At 35.7% G+C, this 26,914-nt stretch overlaps 1 protein-coding gene across 5 annotated transcripts in view; it reads right to left on the bottom strand.

Annotated features, from left to right (window-relative positions):
- GTF2I (general transcription factor IIi) overlaps nt 1-26,914 on the bottom strand; it is a 98,888-nt gene that overhangs the window by 20,546 nt on the left and 51,428 nt on the right. Inside the window, exons 10-19 of one of the 5 annotated variants that reach the window (XM_069486228.1) lie at nt 25,715-25,774; nt 23,691-23,747; nt 21,735-21,797; nt 13,495-13,605; nt 12,492-12,557; nt 10,086-10,269; nt 7,127-7,185; nt 6,279-6,350; nt 2,807-2,990; nt 1,701-1,759 (exon numbers count right to left, since the gene is read on the bottom strand). In XM_069486228.1, coding sequence (XP_069342329.1) covers nt 1,701-1,759; nt 2,807-2,990; nt 6,279-6,350; nt 7,127-7,185; nt 10,086-10,269; nt 12,492-12,557; nt 13,495-13,605; nt 21,735-21,797; nt 23,691-23,747; nt 25,715-25,774 — 915 coding nt within the window. The remainder of the gene's footprint in view (nt 1-1,700; nt 1,760-2,806; nt 2,991-6,278; nt 6,351-7,126; nt 7,186-10,085; nt 10,270-12,491; nt 12,558-13,494; nt 13,606-21,734; nt 21,798-23,690; nt 23,748-25,714; nt 25,775-26,914) is intronic. The other 4 variants (XM_069486229.1, XM_069486231.1, XM_069486230.1 and 1 more) reach the window with 4 other exon arrangements.

Consider the following 26,914-nt stretch of genomic DNA (forward strand, 5'->3'; position numbering starts at 1 on the left):
GCTCGTCTATGGTGCCTGCATAGTCTTTAAATAGCACATGTTTAGCACTCTTGGGTTTTGCAGTCACTATTACAATTGCTCCTAATAAAAACAGTGATTGCATTCATCACAACCTTGCATTTGAGCTTTGTCTTAAGAAATGAAGACTTCTACAGGCTTTCATGATGTTCAGACTAATCCATTCTAAAGATCTACCTTCAAGAATATTCTTCTTTCTCCATTAATTCCCTTAGCAAACAATATGTCACTTCCAATCTTCAATGCATCACGAATACTTATCAAAAGCATGCTGAGGGGTGAGCCTCTGAGTTAAGCACTGATTAATCTGTTCCACTGCAGGACTCTCGACACAAGATAATTCTGTTTCTCAATCACTTTTCCTGTCACGGTACACACAGCATCTATTTGGCATACTGACTGACCTTCAGTAGCTGTCCCCAGGTACACTGGGAGCTGAAGGAGCAGTATTTTAGCAGGACGCACTCATACACCCAACTCGCACACTAGCTCATTGCACACATGTCAGAACAACTAATACACACCCAAGGTTCATACTCAATTCCAAACACTTGTTTCCTGGCAACATCAAACTTCACACTGCAGGGTTCTTGGCAACAGAAGTCCCTAGGGTGGTAGACAATCTACAAATCACAGTCGCTTATTCTGACATTATGCAATGGTGAACAAAAAGACGGGAAAGAAAGGCACACAGAGCTCAAATTAAAAAAAAAAACAACCCAAAACCTTTCATTCAAGTAACACTTCTTTTCCTATAAGGCTAAGATATCAGTGTCATACATCAGTGTATCATTACAGTATTTGTCATTTTAAGAACAGGGTGCGGCCGGGCGCAGTGGCTCATGCCTGTAATCCTAGCACTCTGGGAGGCCGAGGTGGGTGGATCGCTTGAGGTCAGGAGTTCAAGACCAGCATGAGCAAGAGCCAGACCCTGTCTCTACTAAATATAGAAAGAAATTAGCTGGCCAACTAAAAATATACATAGAAAAAATTAGCCAGGCATGGTGGCGCATGCCTGTAGTCCCAGCTACTCGGGAGGCTGAGGCAGTAGGATCACTTAAGCCGAGGAGTTTGAGGTTGCTGTGAGCTAGGCTGACGCCACGGCACTCACTCTAGCCCAGGCAACAGAGCGAGACTCTGTCTCAAAAAAAAAAAAGAACCGGGTGCATCTGAAGAAAGATTACGGTCTAAATGTGTGTTGTCCAACATGGTAGCTACCAGCCCTTAGCGGCTAAAATGTGGCTTGGTGGAACTGAGCTGTGCTGTGAGCATAAAACACACACCAGATTGTCAAATAAAGAATATACAGGTATAAAATAAGGAACGTAAAATACTTCATTATGTATTTATTTATAATGATTACAGGTTGAAACACAGAAATCTGGCTATTAGAAAATATAAAATTACCCATGTGGCTTACATCTTGTGGCACACACTATATTCCTATTTGACAGTGTGGGTCTAAACTCAAAGCTTGAGTTATCCTAAGCTGTTCATACTGATAAACCAAGGAGTGCCTGTATTCAGCTTCCACAAAAGATTTTTTTGGGGAGGGAAGGGAGGAAGGAGGTCCACAGCTTTAAAAGATTAAATTAAAAAACAAAAACAAACAAACAAAAAAACCCACAAAGCTTAAAAATCATAGATCTAAGCTTTTAAAAATGATTTCACAACTGTTTTACCTGGTGTGTTCGTTCTTGGCTGAGTAACTTCAGTTGTGCTGTGAGTCAGAAGTTCTGGTCTGTAGAAATACAGTCGACGTTAGCAATGGAGGATTTAGGAACAATTTAAAGGACTCCCCCACACAGCTGTGTACTGCCAAATATTCCTAAATACGGTCCATTCTGCCTGCACTTGCAGTGAAAAAAAAATCATTTTGGTAACTCTAATTTATTCTGAAAATAGCAATTTTTAAATATTTTGGTGGGACCACCTGGATGCCTTCAAAGGTATTTTACACTTAAATGTGCAAAAACTTCACTCCCCCCCCCCCAAAACCAACTCAAAAATCTTAGATGAATTACCCCACAACATAGCTAGAAATAGCTAGTTGTATTACCTTAAACGTTTCCTCTCCTTTTTAACTCTCAGTCCCAACAAATATACACACACACACAATCCTCAGTCAGCAGTCAGCGAGATTCCATCCCTTCAACATTCCTTCCCTGAGTATTAAAGATGTACAGCTTTCTACTCCTATTCCCTGCACCCAAATTACCCACTCTGATACCCTTCAAAAACGAAGCCAGAATAATCTTTCAAAAATGCAAATGCAAATCATTTTAAGAGGAATCTGCTTTGAGAACTTTTAATGACTGCCACTTCTTTGGCAGGATCTAAGGCCTTTCTCCACTTGGCCACTTGAGTCTGTCTATCCTGACTTCGAGTCACACCACACTCACGTGGCGTCACTCACGCCACACAGAATGAATTAGCTATGTGAACATGCAAGCTTATCTAACACCTACTCACCCCCACTTACATTATCTTGTTTATTTGAAATGCCTTTCCTCTATGCTGAATGCACAACAGACCCATCTAGATGTGTCACTGTCACCTTCTCGCCTGAAAATGCTTAATAACACTTTATTGCGTTTACCTCTGTATTAAACCTCCCAAGGACAGGGTTCCCATTAGATCCAATTTTGCATATCTGATGCTTACACTATGTAAAGCCTTAATTTTAAACACAAACAGGAAGTCCTAATTTGAGGAGAACAAAAGGTTCATTTTCATCAAATAAATCTTTTCTTAGAGAACACGTTGTTCCGGCAGATTATAATCTTACCTTTTAATAACAAATTTAATTCGATTGCCCACTTGAATGATTTTCTCCAGCCTTGGGATTCCATACCATGAGGGACTTCTAAAAGGAATGTTTTCTGGTAGTCCTTCCACATACAGATCATTGGGATGTGCCTCAAATTTTTGGTACGGTACAGCCTTGGCTTCCGTGCTCCCCAAGGCTTCAGCTGAACAAAATCAATGCAATTCAGGAGACTAAGTTTGTGCTAAAATCATATTTTAGTACAATCCAAAGCAAGGTGCATGTCGATTTTTAAAAATGGAAATACTCTGGAAACATATTTACTAACTATCGAAATAGACTTAATAGAGCAAAGGCAAGTATCAATGACCCATAATCAATTGCTAGATTTTGGTGGATTCAAGGGTCCCAGTCCTAAGACAATCTTAATAGCTCTAAGATCTTTAAATAATGACAGACAATAAACACAACCTAAACACTAATTTTTCAAGTATCTGAAACAGACTTTTGCTACTGTTTGATGACCATGAACAGCCCTCTTTCCCTGGCTGCTGCACACTGGTGAATTTCAGGCTGTCCTTTCGTCCGCACTGCACCCTCGAGATCAATGCTCTTTATCGCCTACTTGCAAGCCTGCCATTGTAAAAGGAAACAACTTTCCACAAAGAATTCAGGGAATGGGAAATAAAAATAGTAACCAGAGGCTGGTATTAGATTAAAGAGGCGTAACAACCAGAGTTAATGCATGAATTTTGTTTGGCTACAGATTCAAAGCAAAATTTTTCAGATAAATGAGGAAACTCGATTGAGGAATGCATATGAGCCGATACCAAAAAAACCTGTTAATTTTGTCAGGTGTAAAAATGACGGTGACTGTGTAAGAAAATGCTGATGCTGTTCAGTGATGCACAATGAAAAGATAAAACGATGTGAGGCCTGTGATTTGCTTTGGAATATTCCTGCAAAGTGAAAAACAGGAAAAGGGATAAATGAACAAAATGTGGGAGGAGCCTTAATGATGACAGAAACTGAGTAATGGGCACTTCCGTGTTCGTTATACTATTCTCTCTACTTGGGAACAGGTCTAACAGAGCATACTTATGATCATAGCTGTTGAAATAAATATGCCCATAAAAAATAACAGTAAAGGGTTAGAGGCTTTCAGAGTCATACCTGGGAGTGATATTAAGTGTAATCTTTCTCTTAAATTTAACAAAAAAATTACATAAACCTAATTCTAACAAACTTTCTATAAAATAAAAAGAGAATGGACTGCTAGAGTTGAGAAAGAGAAGTTACAGAGGTGGAGGCCAGCTGCAGCGCTTGCTCATCCAGTGATCTGTGTGGCCTCACCAGTAACAACCTTCTGCCTCCAAAGCCCCCTCATTCTACTTAATTCTTTCCCGGACCATGTAACATTAAATATCTGTTTACTTACTAAGCATGTTTCCCTAGCAGAATGAATGCTCCAGAACAAACGGGGGCAGGGCATTGTCTTCTGCACTGCCAAGTCACAGCACCTGACACACAGGTGTCCACAGGTACCAAATGACTGAAAGATCATGTTGTTGGAAGTAGTGAGTACTTCCTCAATAGCTGGAGTGGTTAATAGCTAAGGAGAATCTAAGTTTTCCTCTCTCCCCTTCAGGAACTTTAAAGAAAGCAGCAATACTCTGTATTAAAGTAGCTGCATTCCTAGACCCATCTAAAGCCTTGAGCACTAACAAAAAGAAGCTCTTTATGGTTTATAAGTAACAATTACTAAACTCTAAACCTATCTTTATGATAAAAAGCTGAAGTATTTTCCACTGGCCACTTTTTCTCTCTGTGAGCAAACTAACTCCCCAGCAGCTTTCCATCTGGAAAACACCTGTTTGCTGCCAGGTTTGGATGATTCCTTTCCAATTTCCAGAACAAAACAAGAGGGCAAAGTTGATAAACTGTTTATGTAGATACTCATTTTAATATGCCACTTACTCACGAATCATAATGACATTATGGTGGCATCTCTAATTAAATACAATGTTAATCACTTGTATTTTACTAAATGTCTAGGAAATATAACGATTTTAAAAGTGGGAGCTCAGTCAGGCGCGGTGGCTCACACCTGTAATCCCAGCACCTTGCGAGGCCAAGGCGGGACGAGGATCGCTTGAGGCCAGTTCTATCTAGACCAGCCTGAGCAACATAACAAGACCCTGTCTTTACAAAAAAACAAACAAACAAAAAAAGTTAGCCAGCCACAGTGGCTTGAACTGTAGTCCCAGCTACTCAGGAGATGGAGGCAGGAGAATCGCTTGAGCTGATCCGAGGAATTTGAGGTTGCAGTGAGCTATGACAATGATGCTGCACTCTAGCCGAGTGACAACGTGAGCCTTTGTCTCAAAACAAACAAACAAAAATGCTGACCAGGACATGTGAGGAGGTATCAGACAGTCAGGGTAATACAAAGGTCTGTATGAAGAGGAACTTCCCGGGCCGGGAACTAAGAGTCACCAGGACATAGACAATGCGTTATTGTTAAGATGTGGGACGCAATGGGCTATCTGCGGAGGAAGCACAGTGAGAAAACAGAAAGCGGGCTGGGGACTAGCTCTGGACTGGTGTTCCCACGTGTGAAGAGCGCACAGTGGAGCTGGCAGCCAGAGACTGAAAATGAGACAGGAACGAGACAGGAAGAAGCCAACCGTCAAACAATTTTTGAAATTTTTGAAAATTTCCATAAAAAGTTTAAAAAGAGGGGAGGGGGAGGGAGGAGGAGGGAAAGGAGAGGGAGGAGGAAGATGAGGAGGAAGAGGACAACAACATAGAATTCTACTGAGTAGCAGGATAAAATCAAGGGAGAGAGTGACTTTGGGTGACAAAAGATGTTATTGTGATAAACCAAACCTAAGAATTTTAAGTGTTTATGAAGTGTGGAAGAAGTAAGATAAAACAGACAGCAATGGGAGGCTGAGACAGGAGGATCGCTTGAGCTCAGGAGTTTGAGGTTGCTGTGAGCTAGGCTGACGCCACGGCACTCACTCTAGCCTGGGCAACAGAGTGAGACTCTGTCTCAAAAAAAAAAAAAAAAAAAAAAAAAAAAAAAAAAAAAAAAAAAAAAAAAACAGACAGCAAGGGCGAGGCTGCAACCTCAGATAATCCCGGCGGCTGCCACGGAAGCGCTCCTTCCCTCCGGAATGGCACACCAGCATCGTTAAAGGCCCAGAGAGAAAAAGACTCCAAAATCGTGAAATGCCCTCAACTGTATAAAACCCTAAATTGTATAGAAAAGTGCTCAGTAAAGGTTACATGGGGGTTTCATTACCCTCGTCTCTGCCATCTTGTAGAGGATTACACGTTTTTATAATAAGTACATATTAAAAAATAATAAGAAAACTGGAGGTGAGTCTTATTCATTGTATTTATAATACCTTCCTAAAGTAAAATAAAAATTTTAAAGATATTATTCAGTAATATACTTTAGTTGAGGGGTAAAAAACATCAGACTTACCAAACTTTTTGCAGAAAAGCTGATCTACCATCTTTCTTAATTTAGTGATTCTGGCATACCACTCTTCCTTTACTGTAAGAATAACAAATACACAGACACTCTCAATTCTACGGCTTTAATAACTTATGTTATTAAATATTACGATTATAAAATAGGCAGTATTACGTTTCCTTTTCTTGTGACTACAATTATTTCTAAGATTTCAGAATGTATTACTAAAATAATGCTAACACTGAACAAAAAGAGCAAGAACCAAACAAAGTCCATTAAAGTTAGGAAACAGCAGAAGTCAGTGTACTCAGCAACAGCCGGCAGGGGAGTTTTGCTATGATGACTTTAGCGATATGACGGTACTGGCAATGCCCCCATTATACCTCTTCTAAAACCCTGATCTAAATCCCATTTTCTTATGTCCCCATCCCACTCCACTCCAGAGCAAAAGCAGGCAATAAAATAAATTATGTTTGTATGTATAATGTATAATATACATTTGATGAATAATTATTTGACTAATGTAGAATAACTATTTTACATTTAATACACTATTCAATACTTTAGGCCAGATAACAAATGCTGCATCTCAAAAGCAGAAAAAACATGGCTCTTTTAGTTCTATCTATCCAAAAATATGACATTTAAATTTATCTACAATAGGTTAATAAAAAAATGAGTGTATATTTTTATAGTATTAGAAATTTGACAATGTAAATTTTCCTGTAATGCCATATAATTAATAGTTAAAGCATATTCTTTCATGTGGAAGGAAACATAAAGAGGAAATCCATGTTCCTTTGAGAGGTAAATAATTATTATAACAATGTTCTAATCTGACGTAAGACTAGAACTACCTCCAGAAGCTGGTTTATCAAGCTGTAAATCTTCACGTGTTGAATTCAGAAGTTCGTGTCTGAAAGGTAAAAAATAAGTACTAAATATTCACTAGGCAATATTAAGCAAAGTAATAACCCCTAGTTCACGTTTAATATTTAGTCACCAAAGCCAGTTTTAAAAAGACAATATTGGCCAGGTGTGGTGGCTCTTGGCTCATGCCTGTAATCCTAGCACTCTAGGAGGCGGGAGGATCGCTTGAGGGCAGAAGTTCAAGACCAGCCTGAGCAAGAGCGAGGACTGGTCTCTACTAAAAATAGAAAAAATTAGCTGGGCGTGGTGACGAGCACCTGTAGTCCCAGCTACTCGGGAGCCTGAGGCAGGAGGATTGCTTGAGCCTAAGAGTCTGACGTTGCTGTGAGCTAGGCTGACGCCACAGCACTATAGCATGGGTGACACAGTGAGACTCCTTCTCAAAAAGAAAAAAAAAAAAAAAAAAAAAAAGACTAACTACATGGACCTTTAGGGAATGGCTAAAAAAATCGATTCTTGCTAAATGTAAAAGATGGATTCCCATAAATGACTATACTGAAAATACTTGAAACAGGATATGGCAAGCATAAACGACCTTGTGGTAAGTTCAAATCCAAATGTTTGGATGTTACTTAAACATCCAAATACACACCAAAGTTATATGTGCTTTTAAGATTAGCAAACATGAACAAAACCTACAAAATAATTTATATAGTTTCCTTAAATATTTTGCTTTTAAAAAATAAATTTCAAAACTTCTAATGAATTAAAAAACAAGCATCTTAATAAAACAGTACAAAAGAGTTCTTAAAACAATGTATCAATGTGTTGGGGGTAGAGGGATCTTATTCATGGTTCTCGGCTAGTGTCAAGCTTTCGAAAGTCCATTTTGTATATTATTCAATTTCCTGGGAGACCACTAAGACTTTAAACTACAACGTGTCTAAAAAAATATATCTGTAAAACAACTTGTTCTGTGCAGGGGAGCTTACCCATCATCCTGAGGGGTCTTTTTTATCTTTAGTTAAATCTTAAAAGATCCTGTCATTCTTCTATTTACTACTGATACAAAGGCAAGTTTGCTTGGTTGTAACAGCTATCAAGGTGGTTGTTAATTTCCCCATTTTCTCAATCTCAATAGCACCAGACCATCACCAGAATGATGAAGGTGAACACTGCGCAAATGAAACGACTATCATTCTACTGCTGCTATTCAGTTCACTGTTCACAATTCAAAGATACGTCAGTAAACTCTTTAAAATTCTGTTATAATATGCACATGACTCAAAAAAGACTCACTCCTTAAGGCGGGGCTTAAAAATGAAAGTTAAGTATTTCTGAAGTGAATCCACCCCCACTGCCTGGGGGGCAAGTTCTGCTCGGTCTAAACCCAGCATGCTGGTGCCTTTCCCTCACCTGGGCCTGGGTTAGGAATGAGCACTTGACATACTCCAACCAGACAAGTGCCGCCACATTCTAAGGTTTTCTTGCTTTGAGACTCTCTTTCCTAGATGTGTCTAGCTGTGAGGCCTGGATCGTTTGCATCCAGAGCACTAGTTTAAGGAAACTATTACTTAAGTACCTGGACAGAAGAGTCCGAGGAGACACAGAGCCTTAGCACCACAGCTCCCACTATCCCGTCCCTGACCTCCTTGCCGTCTGACGTAGCATCCTACTGTATCAGGCCAATTTGAATAAGAGTTTTGTTACCTACTGCTGGAGACATTCCAACTGCTGCCTACCGTGTTCCATGTCACGTTTGGCTGAATACAGAATGTCAGAACCAAATAATTTTTCTTTAGAACTTGGAAAGAATTGCTTGATAGAGTTGCAGCATCCATTACTGCTCGAAGAGAGTTTATTATCAGGATGATTTTCATCCTTTATGAATGACCTGGAACCTAATAATTCATAACTCTCTCTGGAACCCAGTGATTTTTTTATCGTTAGAGTACTAAAAGTTCATAAAGTGTGACTAGGTATATATCTTCCCTTTCTGGTCATTCACCCTGGTTGGCATGTTCAAAGGAGAAGACTTGCATCTTTTTTTAGGCTTAGAAAATAATTGTTATTCATTTTTAATACTTTCCTTCTCTTTTCTCTGTAAGGAAACTCCTATTAATCAGGTGTCACTGGATGAGGACTCAATATCCTTTCTCATGTCCCACATGTTCTATCTTCATTGCAATCTACCAAACTGACAATCTTCTAAGCCCTACCATTTAAAATTTTAGTTTAGCAATTATGTTTTCTATTTTCCTAGACAACTATTCTCCAGTTGTTTCCCTTTACAAGAATATCTAATACTTGTTTTATGGCTATAATAGATTCGCTTATATATGCATTTGCTGAAATCTGTTAATAAATGCCCTTCTAGTTTTTTAAACTTTTACTGTTATTTGATATAATCTTAGGGAAAATATGAGAATGGGCGATGTGGCTGCCATTTTGACATGAAGTCCAATTCTGACAGCTGCATTTGGTTTTTAAAACAACAAAATAAAAAGAACTCTCTGACACACGTTTAAAGTCAATGCTAAGAAATTTACACCACATCGCTTAGTTTTTCTTTCCATTCTAACTTTCACTGTTTCATTTATTTTTAATTATACACTCATATTTGCATACATGCTTTAAAAATTTCAGACCTAAAAACAAAATATAGATACAACCTTTCTTAGCAAACTCAGCAGAAAATTATAAAAGAAAATGACAGCTACAAGCCAATCATGTGTGGGCAGTGTTCATGTTCCAAAAGCCAACTCTGGCATGACTGACACCATCTTGGACTCACATGAACTAAAAAGTAGAAAATAAAAATACGTATAACTCCAACTTAAATGCAGCCTTAGTGGTTAATGAATATTTGTGAGCAATAAAAAGATGCAATAATCAGAACAAAGACAGAAGTCCAAGAGGAATTCAACAAGGGTACAAGAGTCTTACTTCTTAATCACAAAACGAATCCTTTCCTTTGCAAGTAATATTCTCTCAAGGCGAGGGATTCCATACGTAGACGGCCTTCTAAAAGGAATTCCTTCAGGAAGTCCTTCTACATAAAGATCTTCAACATGAGACTGGAAAAGAGGGTATGGGATCGTCACCGGACCTTTGGCTTTTATAGCTTGAGCTTTAAGGACAAAAAGAGAAAGGGATATCATTTAAGCACAGTTTGGAAAAGAGTAATTAACTATGTATTGCTCTTTAATTTTCATACTTTGATCTTTACTTCTGTTACTATAATTGAATCAAAAGAAAAATAGTGGCCGGGCGCGGTGGCTCACGCCTGTAATCCTAGCACTCTGGGAGGCCGAGGCGGGTGGATCGCTCGAGGTCAGGAGTTCGAGACCAGCCTGAGCAAGAGTGAGACCCCGTCTCTACTAAAAATAGAAAGAAATTATCTGGCCAACTAAAATATATATATACAAAAAATTAGCCGGGCATGGTGGCGCATGCCTGTAGTCTCAGCTACTCGGGAGGCTGAGGCAGTAGGATCGCTTAAGCCCAGGAGTCTGAGGTTGCTGTGAGCTAGACTGACGCCACGGCACTCACTCTAGCCCGGGCAACAGAGCGAGACTCTGTCTCAAAAAAAAAAAAAAAAAAAAGAAAAATAGTACATAAGAACTAAAAAGAAAACCAAAGATGCCAGTAATCTGTTTTATCACAGTGATAAAAAATTGAAATAAATATACCATTACTTTAAGGCAATATAGATATAACCAGCCTTTCTAGTGAAATATGAACCACATCATGAATCCAGAAAAATATATCAGTTAATATTAGCTAATACATATATTATACAGAAGAAGAGAAATAATTTAAAAAAATAAACATTAGTGTAACTATTATTGAACTTACAAAATAATTTATTTTAAATAACAGAAGCAGAAGATTTTTCTGAACTATAAAATTTCTATTAACATTTATCTACCCAAAAGTAAAATAATACAACAGCCATAAAAAGTAAAAAGCATGGCTAGTATCAACAATCAAGGCAATTACCATTAATATTGCTTTGAAATTATAAAATGTGAAGGTTGTTCTAATAATTTCACAATGATTGGTAAACATCATTTGTTTTCTTACATGCAAAATAATCTAATAAAACATCATCACAACATAAGTCCAAAAACAAACTTTGCTTCACTTTATGAAAGGGGCACTGAAACTTATAAAACTATTGTAATAGTAAATTATTTTTATTCAGAATACCACTAAGAAGCTAATGAAAATATAAACAGCAGGCATTTTTATGTATTTACGTGCCAGGTATTATGTGAAGCACTTTACTATCTTATCAAATCTTCAGGATAGAGCTTCAGGTCTCATGAGCACAAAAGAGAAGACCAAGACTCAAACAGGGAAAGAAACATGGCCAGGCACCCTGTCCCCATAGTCTGTGATCTAATCATCATGTGACAGTGCTTCCTCCATATGCTTTACTGTGCTTTGAAATGAACCAATTTAAAAAAAAAAAAAAAGCAAAAAGGGCAAACTATTTCGAAGTGGGAGAAACACTAAGAGAACCTTGAATAAGTAACTAAGAACACTATGGAAAAGGTATTTAATTCATTAGTAAATTTACTCTAATTCTAGATTTTCGTTGAGGGTAGGTTATTATTCAAGAAAAAGTAAGAAACATGCATTTCAAGTTTGTTAAAGTAAATATTATCAATATGATTTATCATGTTTAAAACTTCACTTAAAGAAGTTCAGTTAAAATTCTGTGTATCCGGCTGCAAAATAAAGAGCCACCCACATAAAATAACAGGAAAACAGATGATGTTTTTCAATGATTGCTGCTATTTTTAGGTGAGCACTTGCCACATACCATCAGGCTTTAACAACCAAGTACTTATTTTCTTCATTACATAAAGGTGACTGTAGGATGCACTAGAGTGGTACAAGGGCAAAGAATCTGAAGTCTGACTTAAACTCAGTTATGCATCGAGATAAAAGGAGAGACAATAAGGGCATCTCAGTGAATACTGGATTTAACCAAGCAGATTAAGAGAAATGATTACTTAAGAAAATAATCTTCAATTAAATCCCCAAGATCCAGGACTTTGCAGTAATAAACAAATCCCCAAAATCGCATGCTCAAAGTTTAAAAGAAATGTTAGTTGAGAATTAAAGAAATAAAACTTTTCATTAGCTTTATAGTAATTCAGAAACAAGTATCTGTCTAATATTTAGACAGATACTATAAATGACCTTACAACAAGAGACGTATGAGGTACAACTTACTAGCAGAATGGAACTTGTTTGCGTTACCCTCAATGATGAAAAGCAACTCCACTGTTTAAATGTTTATGAACAAAGTATTAAAAGAATTTTTTAGTTTAGACATACCATATTTTCTTTCAAACAATTCTTCCACTTGCTTACGTAGATCAGTAATTCGAGCATTCCATTTTTCTGAAAATTGAGAAAGAAAGTTAACTCTCAATAATCAGTACCTCCGTGGAAGCACCGGTATGTTCTTAAGATGACCTAACACATGATGACTGATCTTCTCCATCACACATCTTAACTATAAGTCCACCTCAGTCTACATAATTTCACTGCTTTCCAAAAAACTCTTCCTCTTTCTTGTGGTTTTTAGACTTATCTCGATGGGTAATTTTAAAAGTTGTTTTAAAGTTAGTTTAGTACCTCTTTTTAGCCTTTTAATTTCTGAAAAGCAGAAGGGCAGAAAAGACCAGTCAAATTAAACACTACAAAAGGAAGGCATAAAGAAGTCTCCAGGGGTCATTTAGGAAACTTCCTAAAACGTGTCATAGTTGTTTAGAAATAAGATATATAGTAGAAACAGAATGCTAAAGATTGTAAACATATAAATTCAATTTATATCCAGTACTTGTGATTATGATGAGGTAGAATATTAAAACACTGTTTTCAAAATGTATACAAGCTGAATGCTCTATGTATTCAAAATGTGGATCAAAAACATAATTTTGGCACTAATATTTTATTTAGTACCCTCAACAGGATATATCATCCACTGGGAGCTAACACATCAGCAGCTGGCAGTCATACAGAGCAAAAAAGGAAACCAAGAGGTGAAATATTTCTCAAGGAAGGTCTTAAAAGCTAAGAGAATGAACTGAATTAGTCAGTTATTAACACTAATTTAGCATCAATTAACTGTAATTAACATCAGAAGATACAATCTCTTATTCTTTAGTAAATGAAAACTGTGTTTAAACAATGTCTTCAAAATGCCCCTGGCTTTCTGAAGATTATGCAGTAATACATTTTAAAGCATTTGCTCCTGCAAAGACTGTTGACACTTTCATTAGTAACAGAGTTGAGAAGCTGATGAAGGAAAAGGCTGCGTATTAATTAAACTTACCAAAGTTGAACTCCCTCACTTTTCGTTTTCCAGCATTGGCAGGTTCTGTAACTGGTGGCTGTGGTGGCTCATTGGTCTTTGGTCTCTTAGTAGGTGGAGAATAATCATCATCTTGAAAAAGAAAACGGCCATTACTAGAGAAACAGTCCTAAATGAGTCACAGGCACCCCAAGGTAAGTTCTCAACATTCAAAAGGCGAGCAGGGCTTTAAATCTGTTGTGAATATCAATAGCTATCGCTGTATTGTAATCGTCAGCATATTTTTTTCACATTACATTTACAATTTTCCTATTCTTTTGGGATGTGCTCAAGTGAATATTGCTCATGTTTCTTTGTCTTGCTTTACTATTTAGTTTGTTTAATTTGAAGTGTCATTATAAATTTCCCCTTCGCCTCAAATAACTTGCAAATAGCTGCCAAACACCGCATACTGAGACTTTCGAGGAAGAAGTTTTAATGAAGACAATCACCTAAAATTATACAAATATATAAGGGTGGATAAAATAAAGCTTAGATGGAAAAAATATTTAAGTTTATACAAAATTCAAGCAGACATAACAAGGGAAGTTGGATAACTATATGTCAGATACTTTTATAAATACAAATATAATAGGATTAAAGACATGGCTACATTATTTATGAAACAGATGTTGACTCAGTCAACACAGAAACCAGATGTTCAAGCACAGAGTACAGACCACTCAAGACACTCCTAGTGAGAGTTCCATGCTGATTTCTTTGTGGATATGTCAGCAACTCAACTCTGCTGTGACCCTTCAATATATCTGATGCTGGAATTAGGGACATTAGGGATCGAAAGAGAAAAGCTACCATTGTTATTTTCTTCTATTCCTTAAAAATGTCAGGTAACACACTACTAAGATTTCTACTCAAATATCATCTGTAAATTACAGGAAATATCATTTTAATAAATCCTTATTTAAAAACAAATATGGGCCAGGTGCGGTGGCTTACACCTGTAGCACTTGCACTCTGGAAGGCCAAGGCAGGAAGGTGGCTTGAGGACAGCAGTTTGAGACCAGCCTGAGGAAGAGCAATACCTCATTAAAAGACCCTGCTAAAATAGTCAAAAGACCCTATAAATAAAGATTCCAACCTAAGTAGAAACATTTTAGAAAACACATCAGGTACCATTTGTAAGTTTGGCCTTCATGACCATGTCACATCACTGGATGGTGCAGCTGAGATTAGACTTTGGGTGCAACCCTTCCAACTGGCCTACCAGGTTGCCTCTCAATAAAACACGTAGTACAAATGTGGCCTAATATATAATGTTGGCAGCACTGGGTAAATTTTAACAAGTAATACTTGTATCTCAGTCAAGGCAAACCTAAATGGAGCTGAAAATTACTCATATCTCATTCCTCTTATGGCATCAGAGAACACAGCTGGGCACTATGCCCTTGCTTTTTGCCTTTAGGTTCTTCCTATAATGTCAATACTAACCTCAAATTATTTACTATTATAATCAATTGGAGAAAATGGTACAAAAGTCACCAATACCAGACAAATCCACTTTAGGACTTTTTTATGTACTAGAAAAGACAAAACTGCTTTTGTAGGAGATACTATTTCAGAAAAACGTCATCATATTAACAAATAATGACACTATTAATTTTTTAATTAGTTTTTATATAGAGTCTCACTCTGTCGCCCTGGGTAAAGTGCAGTGGCAACACCATTGCTCACTGCAACCTCCAACTCCTGGGCTCAAGCAATCCTTCTGCCTCAGACTCCCAAGTAGCTGGGACGCAGGCATGCACCACCATTCCTGGCTAATTTTTTCTATTTTTGATAGAGATGGGGCCTTGCTCTTGCTCAGGCTGGTCTCAAACTCTTGAGCTCAAGGGATCCTCCTGCCTCGGCCTCCCAGAGTGCCAGGATTACAGGCGTGAGCCACCACACCCAGCCGCCACTATAAAAATTTTGATGTGCTGAATGCCACTGTAGAAAAACATGTTCAAATCCAGAAAAAAAACAATCTCTGGGCCGGGCGCGGTGGCTCACGCCTGTAATCCTAGCACTCTGGGAGGCCGAGGTGGGCGGATCGTTTGAGCTCAGGAGTTCGAGACCAGCCTGAGCAAGAGCGAGACCCCATCTCTACTAAAAATAGAAAGAAATTATATGGACAACTAAAATATATATAGAAAAAATTAGCCGGGCATGGTGGCGCATGCCTGTAGTCCCAGCTACTCGGGAGGCTGAGACAGGAGGATCGCTTGAGCTCAGGAGTTTGAGGTTGCTGTGAGCTAGGCTGACGCCACGGCACTCACTCTAGCCTGGGCAACAGAGTGAGACTCTGTCTCAAAAAAAAAAAATAAATAAATTAAAAATAAATAAATAAATAAATAAACAATCTCTGATAGAAAATTTAAAAGTGACAAACTCCCAGTAAAATAAACTTGACTATATCATTTGGGTTTATATTACTATATGGATTTAAAATCGTTAAAAGATCTATAAATATAAAATGGTTAAAAGATCTATAAATAGATTAAAATGCCAACTAAGTAGAAATATTTTAGAAAACACATTAGGTATCATTTATGTTTAACCTTCAACTCTGAAAATATACTATAAAAAAACCCTACTTTCCAACTTCCAGACAGATTTTAGGAATCCCTTAAGGGTAATTTTAGGCTGGTATCCAAAAGATAAAATATACTCAATTTCACCTATGAATATTATAAAATCATTGTAAATGCTTAATATTAATATTTCTTTACAAACATTAAGCAGTGACTTCTAAAACAAAAGTGCTTCCCCTATAGGCTAATTTAGCCTAAATATCCTTACAGATCATTTAAACTGACCATTAACTGAATTATGTAACATGAAAACTGACAGAGTATAAGGAAATAATACAGAAAACATAGTAGGATATCATGACAACTCGCAAAGGTCCATCATACTAATCTTAATCATAATCTAAACTATTCAAGACGGAGGTCACAGGGAAGGGGCAGGACAAATTTTCCTTAGTGCCAAGACCTCACTTATTCAGTCAAACTTAAAAAGAAAGAAAAAAAGACAAATCTATTAGAGTATTTAATGTAACAAATAATTTAACAAAGACTTTGATATTACATTTTATGTCCAGTGACAAATAATGAAGTTCCAACTATTAAATGTGAACAAAGATAGAGATGGATTTAATTATTTGTTACAAAACATCACACCACGTATTCTATATTTTAAAAACCCACTTTGTACATTAGTTTATTAACTAATCTTTGGGTGTTTTAAGTCATATGGAACATGGAATTAAGTCATCAGGATAGCTATAAACGTTACCACACCCTCAATTTTTTCTCTAGTAACTGCTGCAATTAATTGGTTTTGGGAAAAGTGGGGGGAAATGGTTACATCTGACCTAAAATCCTCTCCACAAAGGATCAAAATTACTTCTCTGTAGCATAAAACATCAAATAAAGCTCCAGGGATTTCCGCTAACAATCAGGCCCAGCACTGCGCACTTCTATTCCAATTATCATTGTAAACATTATGTCTCAATGTTATAAACAACCACTTTTGTGTAACAAGATACACAGTTCTGCATGCTTCAAATTTGAGCCCAAACTCAAAATATTTACATAATCAAAATTAAAAGCTTTTAAAATAAATTTCAAAATATTTTAATATGCAAAAACTGCTATTAAGGAATATCTAATAGTTATGCTACCAGTATTAAAAGCACCCCACCATCTTTGAAGAAAGTCAGTATCATGACCCTAACTCAAAATTTGTACTAAGGAAAAAACCCTGTTTTCCCTCTTGCAACATATTTACAAATATGCCTATAAACAATACAGACTTCAGAGCTAAAGTTGTTTATTACTACATTCTTGCCAATGAATGCATGAATATAACATGTAACAATATTTTATGATATTTATTTTCAACATTATCAAATTGGTAATGTTTTACCATACAATCTGACACCTATTCAAGGTTAAAAAAAAAAAATCAAAACCAGGCACTACATCTCTTTTGAAATTAGAGCCATTAATTACCCTACACATTTCAAATAAATGGATCTCATTTTTTCAACCAAGGATTCAACTTATAGTTCCTCTAAAACTCTTGTTTTTACATAAACAATTGAGTATTCATTAAGTGACTATTTAGCAGCTATAAAAATTAAAAGCACAAAGTTTTCAAATGCTAACCTACTCAATTATGTAGATTCTAAGAGTGCTGTATATAGTAACATGTAAGAAAAACAATAATTCAGCCACAAACAGCAAAGCCTATAAGGCTTTATCTATAAAGCATGCCCAGAATCGACCGCTTAATACCTCCACTGCCACCAACCTGTTCTAATGCACCTTTCTCTGCACCCTGGATAATTCAATGGTCTCCTATGTTGGTTTTCTTCCTTCCGCTATTGGCTGCTCTTGGTCTTTTTCTCAACATAGTAGCCATGTTTCTTTAAAGTGAAGGACAGAACTTGTCACTCCTCTTTTCAAAACACTCCAAAGGATCTGGCTGTCTTGTTCACTACTAAATTCGTAGCACCTAGTACAATGCCTGGCACATACAAGGTGCTCAGTATTTGTGGAACAATTAAATGAACATATAGATAGTGTAGTCTTTAATATGCAGCAGCCAAATTTGCCAATGTCCTAAACATGAATTCCACAAAAAAGGATATCACCAGCGGATGAAAGATAATCCAACTGTTCTAAAACCTACTAAAATATTGAGGCAATAAAACAGTTTATTCAGGCCGGGTGCAGTGGCTCACGACTATAATCCTAGCACTCTGGGAGGCCAAGGCGGGCAAATTGTTTGAGCTCAAGAGTTCGAGACCAGCCTGAGCAAGAGCGAGACCCCATCTCTACTAAAAATAGAAAGAAATTAGCTGGACAACTAAAAATATACAGAAAAAATTAGCTGGGGATGGTGGCGCATGCCTGTAGTCACAGCTACTCGGGAGGCTGAGGCAGAAGGATCGCTTGAGCCCAGGAGTTTGAGGTTGCTGTGAACGAGGCTGATGCCACAGCACTCTAGTCCGGGCAACAGAGTGAGACTCTGTCTAAATTAAAAAAAAATTTATTCAAATTATAGTACCTAACACCTCCAAAACTCTTACTTTTACAAAAACAATTGGGTTATTCATTAAGTAGCTGTTCAGAAGCTATAAAAATTAAAAACACAGTTTTCAAATGTTAACCTACTCAATTACACAGAGTCTACGAAATCCACAGGAACAACTTTAGTACGTGGGCCATGTGTGATAATGTGAAGCAATATGTGTGGAAATATGTACATATACCTTTCAAAATATGAGAAAGAAACAAAATTTAAGTATTTAAAGATAGTTGACTTAGGAAGATGCAAAATTAATCAGAAAATGAATTTACTTAAAATCAATTTAAAGAAAAAAATTAGGTTAAGCAATGAACAGAGGGTTAGGCCACAGCAGAATGAACAGATGTGAATGACTCGGGTTTGGGAAACGATGCCCCGAGAGAGAACTGCACAATAACGAAATCCTTTTATTAACACTCTCATGGCAGCTAGACCTCAAACAATTCTAAGGTAAGATGTTCTCTGCACATATCAAAGATAATATACCTAAAAGTCGTCTGACTTAGTCCAAAAATGCAGTCATGGTGTTTACAAACTCGAGGCATGTATAGTCACATCATTCCAAGGCCCGTTTCCCAAACCTAGGTCACGTAAGTCTTAAATGTCTACCACTGACTTCAAGTACAAATGGATCACCACAAATGAAGAACACACTTCAGAGCACACCACCAGCGATGGGTAAGTAACATTATCTTGTATGGATTAAAACAACTGCATCAATGTCAAATTAGCCTCTTCGTAACTCCACATGAAGATAACAAGGTTAAAACACTGTGGAAAATCTGACAGACTTACTTGATGACAAAGTTCTTTTTTTTCTTTTCTATAAACTAGTTGGGAAACGTAGAAAGATATAACAGGAGAAAATAAAGTCATCCCCAGGCAAGCAGGAATATCTTAGTCCATCTTTCCTCCAAGCACAAGTATTTCCCTACACAAAACTAAGACTATTCTATAGACACACTTTTCTCTTAAACTTGCCTTGTTCATGAAAGGCAGGGGTTTTTTTTTTCCACTAAACATATCAGGGATCTTTCTTCAGATCATTTATGAAAAAAATAAATCAGTATGTCAATGCCCATATATTTTTCTATTATGAATACCAAAATTTAATTTTCTAACTATAGATAAATAGTGTCTACCATTTTGCAGTAATCTTTCCAGAAAGAATATACATATGTACATATCAACCAGAGATACTCATGTAAGTTCTCATTTCACCTTTGTTCTTAATATTGAGGCTTCATTTTTACCTTCCTTAATGGCTAAAAAGATTTAGCACTTTAATGGTTGATATGTAGTTTCTATATGAAATACACATGTACGTGTGTGTGTGTGTATATGAGACATAGAAAATGCTACCCTTTGAAGTAATTATTTTACTCAGACCTGGATTTCACTGATCTTCTGAAAATAAAAAAGAAGTCTATGCAAGCAAAATTCTATTTCATCACAAATTTGGATACTAAATCACGCTTACTGCACTATGTCTTAGTTTAAATGAAATGAGATTTTTCACTCCCTCCAAAAACAGCTGAATTTCAAAACACTGATATGTGCTTCAAGTTCATGAGCTATTTATTTCTCGATTTTTGTTAACATCTTTTTAAAGGTCTTACAAGTATTTACTTTCTAAATAATTGCTTTAGATTTGATCTGCTTTAAGATTTGATAAATCAATCTGGTTACTAGTTCTATGTAAAAGTTTTATTTTAGCAATTTAAAAAATCACCTGTGTTTCTTATCTCTATAGAAGGGACAAAGTTCTGAGTATTTACAATATTGATATGCTCTTAAATTTTTCTCCTCCGATAGTTAATGAGGTCTCTAACTAAAAAGCAATTAAATTTCAATTATTTAATGCTGGACGATAAACAATTCAAAATTATTTTTAGATTAGTAAAATTATATTAATGAGAAAAGGAAAAGAAATCTGCATGTTAACACGTAAAGTATTAAAAGATTCCTTATATTAGATGGAAGCGAGTAATCCACTTATATTTTAGAAGCAATGAAAACAAACATGTTAAGTAACGTAGTTAAACACTATAAATAACCGAGTGATACCAGCAGGGGACAGGTAATTATGAAAGAGAGAGAAAAAACAGACAGACATCAAACTGAGAAAGGTGATGCGGCAGTTAGAAAAAAAATAATGAAGTATCAAGACGTATGACTGTGGCAGGAAAGAAATCTATGGGGGCATGTGATTTTTTTTAGAATTTGCATTATAAGGTATGCTAAAAGCACCTGTGAATTTTTGTTTTTGTTTTTTTTTAAAAAACAGAGTATTTCTAGAAGTATACACAGTAAACTGACACCCGTCTCTGAGTACGAGGACTCGGGAAAGTCCGATGTGAAGGAAAGTCAGATGTGAAGGAAACTTCACATAGTGCAATTTACTGTGTTGTTTCAACATTCTACCTAGGAAAAAACTTTTTGAGGGGAGAAAACTTACAAAGGAGTATTGTAAGACCTTTATTTAAAGGGGAAAACCCAATATTCATTTAATAATTATGAAATGTGAAAAGTCATTTGTTAATAATCTTATTAGCTGCATTTTTAAATAATTCAGGACAAGCTGGCTTATCTAGGTTCGTGCTTCTCTAGGGAAAAACACTATTTGGAGCTATGTCTTCAAAACAACTTTGAAAAATAAATTTTATGTTAGACTCTAAGTAGTACTGGGAGGGGGGCTTGCTTTAAAAATTACTGACTAAACTATCAACACTTTCTCCTCCACTATACTTAATTAGAAATTAGGAGTTCCAGCTACAATTAAGTCTCTTCTATCACCACCCAGTGGATTACAGAATCTGTCTTTGTGTGTATCAAGTCTGGTCATAATTTTCTTTCTTTTAAATTCCCACTGACAGAAAGTGTGGCTCGGTCCACCTGGGGGCCAATGCTCATTTCCACGGCTGAATTTTGTCTAAAACTCCCAGAGCACTAAGGTGCACTGCTGGGAAGTGGGCTGCTGTGGTTACACAAACACATATGTCTGTCAATTCTTTTCACAAGTTTCCTTTAAGAATGGATGAAATGCATACTTAGCAATGTGAATGTGACAAATACTTTTATGACCAGAAGTAAACTTTTGGAATCAAGGCTTTTAGATAACTAACCTTCAATAGTCACCTCAACTTCAGGGTCCTCACTTGTTTCTGAAGGGACATGTTGAGTAGAATCTTGAAAAAAATAAAATTCTAAAATGACATTCATTATTAAGCATTTTTCATATGTTCCAACATTTTACTGATTTCGATACTCCAAAAGCAGCTTACTACAAAACTTAGCTGGCATTTTAATTCATTTCATATTTATTAAAATATTTGATCCTTTTCATTATAAATAGGGATAAAAGAAAACAAAAAGTAGAAAAACTCTGGAAAACTACTAGATAATACCAAGTTACCTGCATTAATGGCCTCAAAAATCTCGTATTCTTGGAAGAATGAGATTATAACAAAGATTATAACAATTGTTTTCCTGCTATTACTAGAAAATGCTAGAATAAAAACAAATGCTTTCTACTTTGGTTAGTATTTCTCCTTTCCTTTCAGCAATCTCAGGAGTGGTTCGTAGTGTTAAATAAAACCACAATCAATTTTTTGCAATGGAGACCTTCACATCAAGAGAAGGTCTATAACAAATACATACAAGACTATATCTCTAACTTTGTATGCAATGTACTCTTAAAAAATTAAGTATTTCATTAATATTTTTGTTACTACACAAAACAACAAATGTACACCGGAATGTTAGTGCTAGAAGCTTAGCTAGAGAGTATTTTCATTAGCTCTCTTTCATTTTGCAAAGGTTGAGAGATTAATTGATTTGCTGAAGATTGTTTTTTCTTGTTAGTAAAGAAACAAAGACCAGAATCCGAGTTCAATTCAACTGTTAACACTGCAATATCACAATAAAAACATCCTCAAAAACAAGGTCTTGCAAAGCCCAGTATCTAATGACAGAATTGCAAACCCACGGAGCAATCTGTATCGTCTGACGAGCCCCTGGTACCGTATCTTCTGCTGTCATGAATACCACCTATCCAACACTGAAATTTTGTCACAGAGAAAGTATCTAATAACCTCCACACAGTAAAACATAAAATTCACCCACACAATCTTCTGTAAAAAGATCTGACAATGAAATTTAACACATTATTTTAAATGAGCCTGTCAGTATTTCTGAGAGAAATGTATTCCAGTTAGAAACCTTAATTATACCACTGAATTTGGAAAGGTTGGCCTACATTCCAGGGACCTTAAAATAGCCCTTCACTCAAAGAAGGTAAAAGATCAAATTAATGGTTTTTAAAAACAAAAAAGCAAATACACGGATATAAACAGTTACAAAATAGACTCCCTTTTTAAAGTAAGGTACAACATGACCAGTTGATGAGAAAAATCATTCTAAAACAAGATTCAGTCACCTTACCAGTCATTTTCCTTGGGAGAAATCTACAGAAATTCTTGTGGAACTAGCTGAACTGCTTAGAAGCAGAAAGCCATCTTGTATAACAGTTTAATTCAAGATTCTAACACTAAAAGAGCTGTACCATCGTTCAATCCTACAATCAAAGCTGTAGAGCCAGTAAACTGACAAAGTAGTTCGTGGAGTAGTTGTAGGTATAAAAATAAGAGAAAAATCTCTCCTTTATTCATTTTATCTAGAATATATTATTACCCTACTAAAAGATTAGAAGCATTACACAGTACATTTAAAAATCAAGTATGAATGGAGCCAGTAGTAACTTTAATTCTGAAATACTAAATCTATTCTTCCTTACAAGTTTTTAATGTGGCACAAAAAAACAGAAAAAACCCCGACAGTGTTTTGCATCCCAGAGAGCTTTACTTACCACTTAGCTTTCATCCCCATCTGCTTTACTAACCAGTACCATGAAAGAGGCACATTACATCTTAGAACTTAAAAAAAACCTGTTGGCTAAAAAGGCATACCAAAACAATCATCTTTTATTTCCAAATCAGGTGTTTTAAGGATAATACAATCTATAAAATAGGACAAATGTAAAACAAATACAGCAAAATTAAAAATCCTTTTTGTTTCCTAACCTTCTGCTGGTACTTCCATTTCTGTTCCTTCATTGCCCTCTGAAGAATGATGACTTCCTAAAGAGAAAATAAACAACATATAATAAACCAATAAAAACTTATACTGAAAGAAGAAAGAGAAACTAGGTAACAATGCAAACAACTTAAGACATAATAAATATATATATGAAATGATTCTTTAACTCTTTAATAATTAATTTAAACAATGTTTTCTATTTCAGAAAAATATGTAACACTTCTATTTGGAAGCTAAAGAAATTATTTAAAAGTACAAATACACAAAGTAAACCTAATTAGGTTTGGGGATTTAAAATCAGTTTCTATAACTGCGTGATATAATAATTACTGATGGATATTGGAATCTGAGAAAGCACAATTATGTTTCAAGTACCATGCTAATCTGTCAATGACACACACAAAAAAACAAATCAGAGTAAATTCTTGCTTTGCTCACAGACTTAATTAACTATATAAACAAGTTCAGGGTTTGCTGTAGAATGTTTCCTGCTTTCCATTTTCTCTATGGTGAAAGCCACGGAAACTCAATCCCCAAAATTTAATCAAAGTTGTACTTAAAGGAAACTCATAAGTTAAAATTTAAGATACTACCTTTAGTCTCAAAAGCATTTTAATTCAGGTAATATAATCTGCCTGCTTCTAAAAACTGGAACATAAAGCAATGTATCAGGTTAGGCAGTCACAAGGTAAACAGGCTCATCCTACCAGAGCAGAAGTTTTATTCACAAATAGGAAAAAAATAACCTAAGACATCAGAGAGCCACTTAGGATTAAGTGCCCAAGCTGCCCCTAATATGCATCCTCTGTCCTTAAATATCTGACCTACTAACATGGAAAAGAAGGAAAACCGCTGCCTTCAAGTGCAAATAAAAATTTAGTGCCTATCAGTAAGAATAAATCACGTAGGGGGAACAGAAGCAGACTCTAATCTATTTTGTCCTATTGATAATTAAATTTGGAAACTGCACTAAAAGATGTAAGTTATAAATATATTTTATCTTCATTTTTAAAGAGTAATGATCACAGTCTCAAAAACTGTCATTCAGTCTAGTACCCTTGAATTAAAAGTGCCATACTAAGATGAAATATTTTTGGTTTTCAATGTCTAGCTTTATCATGCCATAATTATCTTGGGATTCATGTCCACTTATTTTATATTGTGAAAACTCACCTGAACTCAAAACTCTAGGTAAATCTACAAATCTATAACCATGACTCAATCTTAAATTAACTTTCAAAATATGCTTTTTCTATACATACTACCTTTATTTTTTTAACCTTAATATTTGAATTTTTGAAGCACTAAGTTCTTTGACTATAAAGTCAAAGAAGAGAGAGAGGTGAGGTCAAAGGAAGGAGAGAGGCCAATAGTTAAAAAAGTAAAGTCTGGGTAAACAATAAGAACAGTTAAGATGGTTGGTCATGTAAACAACGATTCTACGTGTCCTTTTTGTTCTTTTAAAGTCTGAAATAAACAATTACATTTATATCATAAAGTAAACCTAAAGAATATAAATCTTATATGCTCAAAGCCAGAATAGACAGAAGTAAAACCCATCACTAATAGCCTGTGATCACAATACAAAAATTCCAGAAAGGGTAATCAATCCATAAACTTAGGGATTTACAAGTGATATTTCAGACTCCTTCTAAAAACTTAGTATCAACATGACCTTATCAATATTTACATTACTAACTAGACAATAATAACCTTACTTCTGACTATTCTGATATAAGGTATAAATGTGTACTTTACCTTAAATATGAAAGTGTGTCATGTACCCATTTCGAGATTCATTACTAGATTCACAAAAGGGAAAATTGGTTTTGAAAAATTGTTGCTTGTGAAGTTCATTTATATGCTATAAAAAAGGCCAATACATTTCTTTTTCCTTTCCATTTAGAAAAGTAATAATATAGTTATAAATATTAAAACACAGTCTGTCCAATATACGGAAACATTTAAATGATCAGTATGTGGGAAAATGGAAGTGAAAAGGTTATACCTTGCAAAGACTTCGAAAGGGGGAGTTTTTCATCAACATCATCAGTTTCAGAAGGGCCTGCTTTGGAATACAAAGATAATACTTCAAAAGTAATCCCAAAAATATATTTTGGGTCACTTTAGTGAACAAATTTGGGTGAGATAAAAAAGGCAAAATAAAAAAAAAAAAAAAATGACCGACAAAACAAGTGGTGTCCATTTATGGTCTTAGTGAATGGAAAAAGTGGTAATCAGGTAAATTCATGCATAAACAGTCAAAAGAAATTTTGAAAATGACTGGACATACGGATTGAATGGGAATGATATGTCTAGAATGGTAAATATGGGTTCTTTTAACAGTAAAATGTTCATAACAATAAACTGTAACTTTCGCTTCATACAGATTATAAATGCACATTTATTCTACAAGTGTATTTGTTTCCTCCCTGACAAATATCTGCTTAATCTTTTGTCCTACTGAAGAAAAAAATGCAGAACCAAATCGTTACACATTCTTTAGAATCTCTAAAATGACATCAACTATCAGCAAGCTTGAATCTCCACTGAAATAGAAACACGACAAACTAACAGCTATTGATTCGGTCCCCCCTTTCTTGCAAAACCCTAAGTACCTTTAATAAGTTAGTAAGGCTCTTTCCAATTATTAACACAGAAAGCACTTGAGGTTAAATTAACCTTAATAAAATGCCATCGAGATTTTAACAACACATTTATATGTATAATCAAGGTTTTTAATGATTAAAGTAATAGATTTAAAATAGAAAACAAAACACTGTGTTTTCAATGGCTACTTAACACAAAACATGTTTTTTTGTTACTATGAACACAAACCAGTTCATTATCACTGAATATAATTGGGAAAACATCCTAAGTCGTTTGGAAGGCTTCACTACTGCAATTTGACAAAGATGCACCAAACTACACATTACAGGCAAAGGACATGTCATGGAAGAAAACAATTGTATGAAAAATACAACCTATTTGCATTTGGAATTTTATCTAAGAGCAAGACTTTGAATGTAGAGTCCTGAATTCAAATGTCAGATCCACCACTTCCTAGTCATGTAACCCTGGGTAAAATGCACAGAATTCATGTCAAGGAAGATGTTTTATGTACATGTTTTAAAAGTGAAACATTAGCTAAGGCTATTACTGACTTCTAAGTACTGCTTTAGCTAATTTTCACAAGTTTGGCTGGTGT

Source organism: Eulemur rufifrons, chromosome 14, assembly GCF_041146395.1.
Source record: "Eulemur rufifrons isolate Redbay chromosome 14, OSU_ERuf_1, whole genome shotgun sequence".
In the NCBI taxonomy this organism is placed as follows: Eukaryota; Metazoa; Chordata; class Mammalia; order Primates; family Lemuridae; genus Eulemur; species Eulemur rufifrons.